This window comes from Pseudorasbora parva, chromosome 9, assembly GCF_024679245.1.
Source record: "Pseudorasbora parva isolate DD20220531a chromosome 9, ASM2467924v1, whole genome shotgun sequence".
Taxonomy (NCBI): domain Eukaryota; kingdom Metazoa; phylum Chordata; class Actinopteri; order Cypriniformes; family Gobionidae; genus Pseudorasbora; species Pseudorasbora parva.
Genome location: NC_090180.1, coordinates 961,723 through 974,749, shown reverse-complemented (window position 1 = coordinate 974,749; position 13,027 = coordinate 961,723). Strand labels below are relative to the sequence as shown.

Below are 13,027 nucleotides of genomic sequence, written 5' to 3'. Positions count from 1 at the left end.
TGTGTGAAGATAGCCCACCATTACTGCGAAGAGTGAGCTTTCAGGAATAGTGGCCTTTTCTGGGATTACGCGTTGGTTTAACACGCGCACGTGTGGTCAGAGACGGACAGCAGCACTTCTGCTCAAGTTACTTCGAAGAACTTTTAAAATGTCGTGAAGTAAAAGTTTTCCAAAGAAAAACACTGATAATAAAGTACAGACACTCATGTAAACATGCGACCCCGGAGCCCAACACACCGGGTATATCTGTGGCCATAATTATCCATTTTCTGTTATGCCAAAAATCATCAGGATATTAAGATCATGCTCCATGAAGATATTTAGCACATGTTCATATCATAAATGTATTATTAGTAGTAATATGCATTGCTAAGGACTTCATTTGGACAACTTTAAAGGAGATTTTCTCAATATTTAGATGTTTTTGCACCCTCAGATTCCAGATTTTCAAATATTGTCCTATCCTAACAAACCATACATCAATGGAGAGATTATTAATTCAGCTTTCAGATCATCTACACATCTCAACATTGACATATTTGTACAGTTAGTGGTCAGTTCGTCTCTCCTTCGGGAGATTTGAGATTCTGTCCCCGCCCACTCCTGGACTTTGACTGGGAAACCGACCAATTGGGAAAGTGCAAACCACGCCCACACTCCTTTAGCCACGCCCATGCATATATTTAGCGGGTCGTCGGTCCATCAAAGCATCCTTCGAGCGGAAGTAGACGGAGAGAATTTTTTTTTTTTTTGGGAAGTTCTGTGACCTGCGCACTAGCGGCCAGGGTGTAGTCGGATATCGCTCCGTTTCTCCAAAAGTTTTTCCCCCCATGGCGATGGTTATAAAGTATCAATAAAGTGCACGAGAGAAGTCGCGCGGAGCTGGTGCGTTTGCGGAGGGGAAGCGAGTGCCAACATTTTACGCATGCGTTTATTTATCAGAGCGCAAACTCGGGAGCTGTTACCGCAAACTTTTCAGAGCCTGCGAGGATTGAAGGCATCGAGACTGACGGTCACACACACTAAAGGACACAATGTGGTTGTATAGCTGTTTGTTGGTATGGAGTGTGTGGGCAGCGCGCGGTCTCGGAGCGATGGATGAGTGTGTGGATGAGCTCGGCCGGCCCCAGCGATGCCTGCCCGAGTTCGTCAACGCCGCGTTTAATGTGACCGTGGTGGCGACCAACACCTGCGGCTCTCCGCCCGAGGAGTACTGCGTGCAGACCGGGGTCACCGGAGTCACCAAATCATGCCACATCTGCGACTCCGGAGACCCGCGGCAGCACCACAGCGCCGTCTACCTCACCGACTACAACAACCAGGCCGACACCACCTGGTGGCAGAGCCAGACCATGCTGGCGGGCATCCAGTACCCGAACACCATCAACCTCACCCTGCACCTGGGTAAGCGCAACCAGAGCCGAACATGCGTTATTATCTGCGTCATTACAATCCCTCAACACTGCAAACGCTCTTCTTACTTAGACACTTTCCAGTCTAGATATCTAACAATTCTTAAAACAAGATGCATTTACTAGAGAAGCAAAATAAAGTGAGTTTTTGCTTAAAACAGGCAAAATGATCTGCCAATGGGGTGAGAGAAATAATCTTATTTCTGATTGAAATCTTGTTTCGTTTCCGAACAGAAATAAGATTATTTTTCTCAACCCATTGGCAGATCATTTTCCTTATTTTAAACAAAGGCTCCCTTAATTTTGATTTATTTTCCCTCAAAACAAGACAATAACTTTAGCTGGTCTAGTTAATGCTTCTTAATGTACGAATTTTAAGATATTTGGACTTAAAACAGGAAAAAAATACTGAGTAAGAAAAGCATTTTTTTTGCAGTGTGCATGCTGTGATTTATTTCCTTTGCTACTGCTCGCTGTGGACATTGACTAGTAACGAAGTCATGCTAACAAATTACAATTTTTTCATTGGAGTCTACAGAGGTCTGTGATTATAAATGTGACCCTGGAGCCCAAACCCAGTCATAAGGGTCAGTGTTGAGATGTGTCGATGATCTGAAAGCTGAATTAATAATCTCTCCATTGATGTATGGTTTGTTAGGATAGGACAATATTTGAACATCTGGAATCTGAGGGTGCAAAAACATCTAAATATTGAGAAAATCTCCTTTAAAGTTGTCCAAATGAAGTCCTTAGCAATGCATATTACTACTAATAATACATTTATGATATGAACATGTGCTAAATATCTTCATGGAGCATCATCTTAATATCCTGATGATTTTTGGCAGAAAAGAAAAATGGATAATGTTGACCCTTATAGTGTAGTGTTGGCCACAGATATAGCCGTGATGAGATTATGGCTGCTGTTGTAAGTGTTGCGCTATTAGTTGTTTAGTAGTCTGTTTATTGATTTGACACTTGTAAGTTTTCAGTTTAGTTTTTTAATCTATTCCAGTTTTTCTAGTACTAACTGAATAGACACTTGTAGGCTGTTTATTAGACACTAGTGTGCTTTTAATATTATTTTATAAACTAATTAAGTAGCCGCTGTATATAACAAGTAAAAAAGCAAGATGACATTTTTAATAAGGTGGTGAACTAACAATGGACACTGCTTCAGCACTTCAAAAATACATTAATATAAAAAACATTCTGTTAAATCACATTAACAATTAACAATATTTAGGTGTAAATAATCTTTATTAGTTGATCTAATGCATTAATGGGGGCATAGAGATTTCCTCAATATTTAGATGTTTTTGCACCCTCAGATTCCAGATGTTCAAATATTGTCCTATCCTAACAAACCATACATCAATGGAGAGATTATTAATTCAGCTTTCAGATCATCTACACATCTCAACATTGACCCTTATGACTGGGTTTGGGCTCCAGGGCTAGCGAGCTGTAATCAGCGTGTCAATATACATTTGCATGTAATGGAAGAGGAAGTGATTTTTCTTCTAATGTTCTGTTTTGCGTTTGGTTAATGAGCAGCCATTTGTTCGCACGTGGACTATAACGGGCCGAGTCAGAGGCTTTTCTTCTGACTCGCTTCAGTTCTTCTTGTTAATTCAGGCACTTTGCGTTTGAATCCTGTCATTAATTCGGTGTGGAACTGGCAGTCATATCATATTTGATGCTTTAATATTTCCTCAAGTGATGAATGACTCATTTGTGCAAAGCTGATGTACATTTGTTTCTGTACTCTTTATATGAATAAAATATTATGCATGTTTTTTTTAAACATGCAATCTGGGCCATTTTTCCCATGCATCGTTTTTACGCAGCATCCTTAATGGATCGTGTGGATCGTGACAGGTTTAGTTGTTTTCACCAAATGTAAATCTTACCGAGATCTGAATCCAAAATCTCAGAAGATTCCCAGTTGTTGATTTGTTGTTCTGGTTTGTCTTTCATCAGAGTGTGTGTGTAGTGGGAACCCCTGAGATCTGTGGGTCTCAGCCGTAATCTGTGTTTCTGAGCGCTGCCTTTGATGGCTTTATGTTTATTGTGTGTTGGTTGGGCTGGTCGAGGCGGAAGCAGGCACGTCTGAACTTGACTGAGTCCTGAGAGAGATGAGGAGGCTAGAGTTACTCTTCCTCACTACTGTATCACACACACACACACACACACACACACACACACACACACACACACACACACACACACACACACACACACTCCTGCTCTGAGACGTCTCCTCTGGGCGTGCAGAGGCAGAGATCTCTCCATCAGCGGTCCGGTTAGCAGTAGATTGCTGAAGCTGCCGTTTTAAACCGGTCGCCCCGTCGGAGCCCTGAGGGGGCGCTAGCATTAATACAGTGCTGTTGAGTCCTCAGACCGACACAAGTGCCAGATCATATTCTGGTGTTTGTGACGCTGTTCCCGGAATCAGAGGTTTAGTGTTATATTTAGGGCTCAGCACTACATCAGTGACTGTACTTCACACACTTCGGCCACACGCGTCCTCCTCGTGACGTCGTGTGTGTGACGTACTGTGCAGTAGTCAAGTCTTTATTTCTATCGCTCTTCTCCAGTGCCGATTGTGTCAGAGCAGCTTCAGTGTTAAACAGGACAATACTGCAGCAGAATTAGATTTGGCTGTACAGTCGTTCTGGAGGAAACAGTGATGTTATCAGCTTATTTTAATTTATCAGAGAGAGACAATGATCTGCCAATGGGGTGAGAAAAATAATCTTAACTCAAACAGAAAACAAGATTATTTTTCTCACCCCATTGGCAGATTATTTATCTTATTTTAAGCAAAAACTCTCTTCATTTTGAGTTATTTTCCCAAAACAAGACAATAATTTGTACTTGTCTAGTAAATGTTTCTTAATGTAAGAATTGTTAGATGTTTGGACTAGAAACAAGACAAAAATACTGAGTAAGAAGAGCATCTTCAGCAGTGTAGTTGATATGGTTCATTTAGTCATTTATTATATTTGGATATTTAGATTTAATCGACGTTTAGTGTCCCCAACTTCGCAAACACAGCCAAAGTAGTCAAAGAAGAGGGCAGAAAGAAAGCGAGGAAATAACACCCTGTTCTGAGAACAGTTCACAAACATCTCCTTCTCCATCGTCTGCTTGGAAGTCAAATATTCCTTCTTTTCTCTTGCTTTTAAATTCATTTGTATTATTATTTTTAAAGTCTGCATGAAATAAACTCACCCTTATTGCTTCCTAAATAGATGTGATTGATCTTACGGTTGACCCGTGCATCTGTTTCATGAAAAAAACCTCAACATTTTTAATCAAAATGACATTAAAGGTGCAGTGTGTAAGTTTCAGCGGCATCTAGTGGTGAGGTTGTGAACTGCACCCGCTCACTCCTCCCTTCTGACGCACAGAGGAGCTACGGTGGCCCACACAGGACACACGTGGTCTGAGACAGCAGAGAGTAGCTAGAGCTCTGTAGAGAAGTTTGTCCCTTTAGGGCCACCGTATAAACATGGCAGCACTTCACTGTAAGGGACCCGCGGTGTGTGTCGATAGAAACGGCTCACTCTAAGATAATAAAAACAGAACGGCTCGTTATGTGAGGTCTTTATACTCCTCTGAAGACATAGTTATGGATATTATACTGCGTTTCTGTTAATAGAGCCTCATACATATTACACACAGCACCTTTAACATAACATGTCTTCTGATGAAAAGTTCTCTCTGGCGTATGCCGAATTTCTCCAATCATTTAGTCAGCTTAAATTGCAACTTTAAAAGCTTTTCATGAACTCCCCATTGGCAGATCATTTTGCCTGTTTTAAGCACAAACTCACTTCATTTAGATTCTTTCTCCCCCCCCCCCCCCAGAAAACAAGAACAAATATCTTATGTCGTTTTACTGATCTAGTAAATGCATCTTGATTTAAGAATTGTTAGATATTTAGACTGGAAACGAGACAGAATGACTGAGGAAGAAGAGCGTTTTTGTCAGTGTAAGTTTGTGTTGAAAGCTTGCTGAATTGTGAAGGTGTGTTGAGATGAAGTTGGGCGTGTTTGTGGAGTGAGAATGATCTTTAATCTGATAAACTGCAGCCGTCTGTGGGTCATTAACTTCCACTTGTGAATGGCTCTTATCGTGCCATATTTCCTGCTGACCGATGAAAGAACCGCAGCCTGTCCTGCAAACGTCCGTCAGCGCCTCGCGTGCTGCTCTGCATCATAATGTTTTGGATGCTTCATAACGCTGGGTAAAAAATATCCATTTCTCCAGAGCTGGACTAATACACAACTTCATTACTGGAGTAAAAGTAAAAGTACTGCTGGTCTAATATTACTCCGATACAAGTGAAAGTTGTAGAAACAGATTTTTACTGGAGTAAAAGTACAGCAGTATTTGTTTTCAGAAGTACTGAAGTATCAAAAGTAAATGTCCTTCTTTATGTGGCCGCATTATTGTATTATAGTTGTATAAATGCACATTATGCCATCATGGTTTAAGCCAGTCAGTGACGCTCCATCTGACACACTAGCAGACGACTAACTTAAACTCATTTAAATACTTGTAGAAAAGTTACAAAGCTGCTGTCACTTTAAGGCCGAATGCACGGATCCAATACACTGATACACATCTGATATTCTCACACTGTTCACCTTCACTGAAGACAGAATCAACTTTGTTCATGTGAATACTCCACTAAATGAGCATTTGGACATCCGTCTTCTTCCATTTTGCTCTAAACTATAAATCAGTGTTTAATAAATGCTGTGAAATCATTGAACTTCACGAGACTCTACAAGAGTGATTCCTGAAAGGCTTTCTGCAAAAACCCAAACACCTTTTAAAGAAGAAAATAATACTCCAGTAAAGCACAGAGACTCAAACAGTGAACTTCAGTACAGGACTCGAGTAGATGAGCTGAGGGACGGTCCAGCTCTGCATTTCTCCATTTTAATCGGTTCTCATTTTTATGAGCCGATATTGTTTGAGAATTGATGAGATTATCCTGAACGGGACATGTAGTGTCTTCCATCCATTAAATCATCCTAATCTTTGTGCTGTTAATATGGATATGAAACAAAGCCTCAGATTTCATATTGCACTCATTTTATAACAAACTCTAAAAATCTTAAAGTGTTTGGGATGGCTGAGCTCAGGAGAAGCGGCACATGAACAGATGCTCTCATCCGCTTTAACAGCACGAGATGAACAGAACGAGCATCTGAAAGGGTTAAAAGATGGAGAACAACTTCCAGAAATCTGTCAGTCTCATGGACCCGTCAGTAAAACGGCTCCTAACGGATCATTTACCTCAGAAAAACACGTCCAGTGTTCATAAACTCATCAGAAAAACACGTCCAGTGTTCATAAACTCATCAGAAAAACACGTCCAGTGTTCATAAACTCATCAGAAAAACACGTCCAGTGTTCATAAACTCATCAGAAAAACACGTCCAGTGTTCATAAACTCATCAGAAAAACACGTCCAGTGTTCATAAACTCATCAGAAAAACACGTCCAGTGTTCATAAACATGATAAATATATGCAGCATAATGTTCTTCCACATTTAATGCACGTTTTAGTAACTCTATATGACAGCCACCGTTTAAATGCTTATATTTTTTTGAAAACTGATTGGAGTAGAAATATGATTATGCAATTGTAACTTTATTATAATAAAAAACATAACGGAGTGTAATTTGCTCCTATTTAACTGGGCTAAGTTCAGCTTCATTCGGACCGTAATGTGCCAGCCGACTCGCATCGACTACAGCTTTAGTTTGAGAAAGGGCCATGTGCTGTATCTGAGAAACATTGATCATCGATATCGCATCTGAACCGTACTGCACGCTTTATGAATGGAGATGGTGGAGTTGTGCCAGTGCTCGTGGTCTTCATATGCTGTCCTCATGAGCGTCCCGAGGCTTCACTTCTGTTTTCAGGGAAAGGCTCGGACATCTGCATTATCTCCTAATGCATTAAATCTGGGAAACTTCTGGAGCGCTGGAACACTACGGCCCTTTTAATGCGCTCTTCCTTTAAGAGTTTTGTGAGGATGATTATTTATGCGTCAGGAAACGGCTTGTTTGGCTTGGAGCTGATGAGCATTTACAGTATGTTAAGAAGTTTGACCCTGGTGTGCTCTCGCTCGCTCTCTCTCTCTCGCTCGCTCTCTCTCTCGCTCTCTCTATTCCTCAATGAGTGGAGACGATGAGTGTTAGCACAGTGTGGGAAAATGTTTCCCGGGGTCCGCGTCTCATCCCTCAGAGACGTTTTTTTCCCAAACTCCATCAAAGCACTTGTCATTTCTGAAGGACCAGATGGTGTAAATTATACGGAGGAGAGCAGAGCGTGCTATCTGCTGTGAGCCTACTGTGGGGAAGGTATGATCTCAGTGTGGGAAACTTGTGTTTATCAAACCTGTGGAGTCGTGGAACTCATGTTGCTGCTTTTCTCCTCGGAGAGAACTGGCATTCGAGTTCATCACTGCAGTAAACCCAACACAAGCTAACGAGACCAGGCCAGCACTCTTACAACACTGCAATAAACGCTCTTCTTACTCAGTATTTTTGTCTTGTTTCTAGTCTAAATATCTAAAATTCTTACATTAAGAAACATTTACTAGACAAGCAAAAGTAATTGTCTTGTTTTAATATAAGATATTTTTGCTTGTTTTCTGGGAAATAGTATCTAAATGAAGTGAGTTTTTGCTTAAACAGGCGAAATGATCTGCCAGTGGTGTGTGAGAGCACCTGTTCTGTGTGTATGGGGTCCGCTTGACTCCTGTGGTGGAATAAGCCCCCGGGGCCGGGGCCGGGGCCGGGGCCGGGGCCGGGGCCGGGGCCAGTGTTTGTTGCCCTTGCCATCACTGATTAGCGCTAGTTAAACTCCTGAGATTTAACGCTAGTTTGGCATAAAGAGGCCTGTCTGCATGATGGAGATCTGTGTGTGTGTGTGTGTGTGTGTTGATCATTTTACAGAGAATTTCTAGCCTGCCGTGGTCATACTCGCGACCTCAATTGTGGGATATATAGACCCAGGAAGGCCAATTTTAGCAGCAACCTTGCCAAAATAACACACAATTTACTCAAAGATTAACTAAGTAAATGCTATAGATGATAGTTTAATGTAAAAACTGTGGGAGTATTTAATAGCGAACGGAATTGTAGAGCAATAACCCGTATGGTGCCTATAGATCTGGACGCGGTGTTTGTTTTCCACACCGAGAGGAAAGACTTGGCCATTTATATTATTGCTGCTTTGATGTGTGTTCAAAAAGATGCAAAGGAAACTTTCCCACAGTTAGTTCTGTCCTTTTTACACACACACACACACACACACACACTGCATTTTTACTTTCTCATAAAAACTCCTCCTGTGTGATTTATAAGCCTTTTGTAAAGTGGGGACATGGGTAATGTCCTCATATTTCACCCTCTCCTGTAATACCTGTGTCATACCCATGGCATTACACACACACACACACACACACACACACACTGGATGTACATTATTTGCCCTCGGTCTTTCAATCCCTTGAGGCTTTAGTGTTCTCAATGGCCTCAGCTCCAGCTGCAGTGTTCGTCTTGTTTCGGTTCATCTCTTCTCCAGTGTCTTGGATTGGGCGAGGCTCTGGGGTACGAATAGGCCACCCTGTTTAAGTCTTCACAGGTGATAACATGCGTTAACCTCCAGAGCAATGACGGCATGTGTTTGCAGAAGCCTTTGTTTCCTTTCTGCCTGCGCTTCATTGTCAGGATCAATCATGCGGGCTCATTCTTCATTGTTTCGCCCCTTCTTCGTTTGATCTGAAGTCTAGACTTGCATGGAAATGTAGTTCATGCTGAGAATGTGACAGCCCCAGCACGTGCTAATGGGTGGAATAAAACCGGCGGCGTTTATTCTCCAGTCCTTTCATTCACAGAACCTCAGGAAAACACTCCTCGAATTTTGTCATCGGGTAGCATTTTAGAGCCCAAACCCAGTCATAAGGGTCAATGTTGAGATGTGTAGATGATCTGAAAGCTGAATTAATAATCTCTCCATTGATGTATGGTTTGTTAGGATAGGACAATATTTGAACATCTGGAATCTGAGGGTGCAAAAACATCTAAATATTGAGAAAATCTCCTTTAAAGTTGTCCGAATGAAGTCCTTAGCAATGCATATTACTACTAATAATACATTTATGATATGAACATGTGCTAAATATCTTCATGGAGCATGATCTTAATATGCTGATGATTTTTGGCATAACAGAGAAATGGATAATTTTGACCCTTATAGTGTAGTGTTGGCCACAGATATACCCGTGAGACGCACGACTGGTGTTGTGGCTCAGAGTCACAAATAGCAAAAGTATTCTTATCAAGTTTAGACGATATTTAACTCTAGATTTCCCCCAAGTCTGCCATGAAGCCGCGGTGTAGTTTCCTGACACCTCCACCTCTTCAAAAGCATGTCCCGTGTCAGGCTCTTCCAACACAAAAAAACTTCTTCAAAAGCTTCAAAGCGTCACACACACACACGTTTTGAAGTGTGAATCCGATCTCGGCTGTCATTTGCCAAACACAGCTGTTTTCACACACAAACAGAGCTTCACAAGCCAGATGGGAAGAGAAATGTTGTCCCAACACGAGAGAGAGAGAGAGAGAGAGAGAGAGAGAGAGAGAGAGAGATTCATTCACAGCTGGTTTATGAAAATACCCTCCCTCAGGCGTCAGAATAGCTCATGCTTTTACACTGAGACATGATTTAAAAGTAGAGTCAAATATGAGGTTTACAGTCGGAGAGAGAAGCCCTTCCTGCTTTTAGATGGGATTTTTCCAGTGCATGCCTTCGAATAAAGAAAATGTTCAGCCCATAACCATTAATGCAAGCATGAACACTAGTAAACGTGACTTTAAATTGGAGTAAAAGTCAAATATGGTGTGCAAAATTAAACCCAGATTGTCTTTTACCTTCAATTATTTGGCAAATATGACTGGTAACACTTAAAGAATAACGGTCATTAGTTAACATGAACTAATAATGAACTGCACTTATTTACATAACTCAGGAGTACAGGAAGCGATCCGTCACGAAGAGGCGTAGAGACACAAAACGTGCCCCGAATACCAAGATATGTCCACTGCTCAGAGTAGCAAACACCAGAGAAAGGGAAGAAGAAAAGAGAAATAGAGGAGGAAGAGGTTAGAGGGTTTTATTTTATAAGATTAAGTGATCATGGAAGAGATGAGTTTTTAACGGTCTTGAATAAACTAAAAAATAAACGTATAAAGCGCTCATTTATCTCTGTTAATGTTAAGTTCAACATTTACTAATGCATTATTAAAATCTTGTTAACATGAGTTAATGCGCTGTGAACTAACAGCTGGATTTATATTAGCTAACATTAACAGAGATGAACAAATGTGTTGCTCATGGTTAGTTAATACATTGACTAATGATAACTAATGACCGTTAATCTAAAGTGTTACCATATGACTTCTGCTTTTGCCTGATAAAATGGCAGCTTTTATATAAATGTGACCTCACACATTTGTCGGGTTATGATTAGTGTAAGTTTGTGCTTGTAAATGCACATCAATGTAGATATGAATTTTTTTTTGGCTGTTTTTGTTTTATGCATTTTTGACTCTGACATGTCGATACAGAAGTCCACATTTAGTGTGCTTCCAGAAATTGTTAATTAATGCAAACTGAATCCCATTCATCAGTACTTACAGTATATGTTAACATTGGCTAAAGGCTGCACTGCAAAAAATGCTCTTCTTACTCAGTATTTTTGTCTTGTTTCTAGTCCAAATACAACCCCAAATCAGAAAAAGTTGGGACAGTTTGGAAAACGCAAATAAAAAAAGAAAGTAGTGATTTCTAAATTTTCTTTGACTTGTATTTCATTGCAGACAATATGAACACAAAATATTTCATGTTTTGTCTGGCCAACTTCATGTCATTTGTAAATATGCATCCTTTCCTGTCATTCAGACCTGCAACACATTTCAAAAAAAGTCTGGACAGGAGCAATTTAGGGCTAGTAATGAGGTCAAAGGGTTAAATAATGATGTGATTTGAAACAGGTGGTGTCAACAGGTGATTGAAATTATGATTTGGTACAAAAGCAGCATCCAAGAAAGATCTAATCCTTTAGGAGCAAAGATGGGCCGAGGATCGCCAGTTTGCCAACAAATACGTGAGAAAATTATTGAAATGTTTAAAAACAATGTTCCTCAAAGAAAGATAGGAAGAGATTTGGATATTTCACATTCAACAGTTCATAACATAATTACAAGATTCAAGGAATCTGGAGGAATTTCAGTGCGTAAGAGGACAAGGCCGCAAGCCTAAGCTGAACACCCGTGATCTCCGATCCCTCAGGCGGCACTGCATCAAGAATCGGCATTCATCTAGAAGCGATATCACCACATGGGCTCAGGACTACTTTGGCAAACCTTTGTCAAGTACCACAATACGTAGTTACATCCACAAATGCCAGCTAAAACTGTACTGTGCCAAAAGGAAGCCTTATGTTAACAGTGTCCAGAAGCGCCGTCGACTTCTCTGGGCTCGGAGGCATCTGGGATGGACCATCACACAGTGGAAATGTGTACTGCTGTCAGATGAATCAGTATTTCAGGTATTTTTTGGGAGGAATGGACGCCGTGTGCTCCGGACCAAAGAAGAAAAGGATCATCCAGACTGTTACCAGCAACAAGTCCAAAAGCCAGGGTCTGTCATGGTATGGGGTTGTGTCCGTGCCCTTGGCAAAGGTAGCTTGCACTTCTGTGAAGGCACCATTAATGCTGAACAGTACAGAGAGATTTTGGAGCATAATATGCTGCCTTCAAGAAGATATCTTTTCCAGAGACGTCCATGCATATTTCAACAAGACAATGCAAAACCACATTCTGCACACATTACAAAGTCCTGGCTGCGGAGGAAGAGGGTACGGGTACTTGACTGGCCTGCCTGCAGTCCCGACCTGTCTCCAATAGAGAATGTGTGGCACACGAAGACCCCGCACTGTTGCCCACCTTAAGACTTGTTTGCAGGAAGAATGGGACAAAATAACACCTGAAACACTTCATCACTTGGTGTCTTCAGTCCCTAAACGTCTTTTAAGTGTTGTGAAAAGGAATGGCAACATTACAAAGTGCTAAATGCTTTACTGTCCAGACTTTTATTTGAAATGTGTTGCAGGTCTGAATGACAGGAAAGGATGCATATTTACAAATGACATGAAGTTGACCAGACAAAACATGAAATATTTTGTGTTCATATTGTCTGCAATGAAATACAAGTCAAAGTAAATTTAGAAATCACTTCTTTATTTTATTTGCACATTGCATACTGTCCCAACTTTTTCTGATTTGGGGTTGTATAAAAAATTCTTAACACAAGAAGTATTTACTAGACAAGTAAAAGTAATTGTCTTGTTTTGGGAAAAATAACTCAAAATGAAGAGAGTTTTTGCTTAAAATAAGAGAAATAATCTGCCAATGGGGTGAGAAAAATAATCTTAGCTCAAACAGAAAACAAGATTATTTATCTCACCCCATTGGCAGATTATTTGCAGTGTGTTTGTCACATAAGTCTGGCCTCCAT

General features: G+C 40.8%; 1 protein-coding gene across 1 annotated transcript in view; it reads left to right on the top strand.

Annotated features, from left to right (window-relative positions):
- The first annotated feature begins 730 nt into the window (after nt 1-730).
- Nucleotides 731-13,027, top strand: part of lamc1 (laminin, gamma 1) — a 100,440-nt gene continuing 88,143 nt past the window's right edge. Inside the window, exon 1 of the mRNA XM_067453466.1 lies at nt 731-1,404. Within this exon, the coding sequence (XP_067309567.1) occupies nt 1,035-1,404 (370 nt within the window). The 5' untranslated portion in view covers nt 731-1,034. The remainder of the gene's footprint in view (nt 1,405-13,027) is intronic.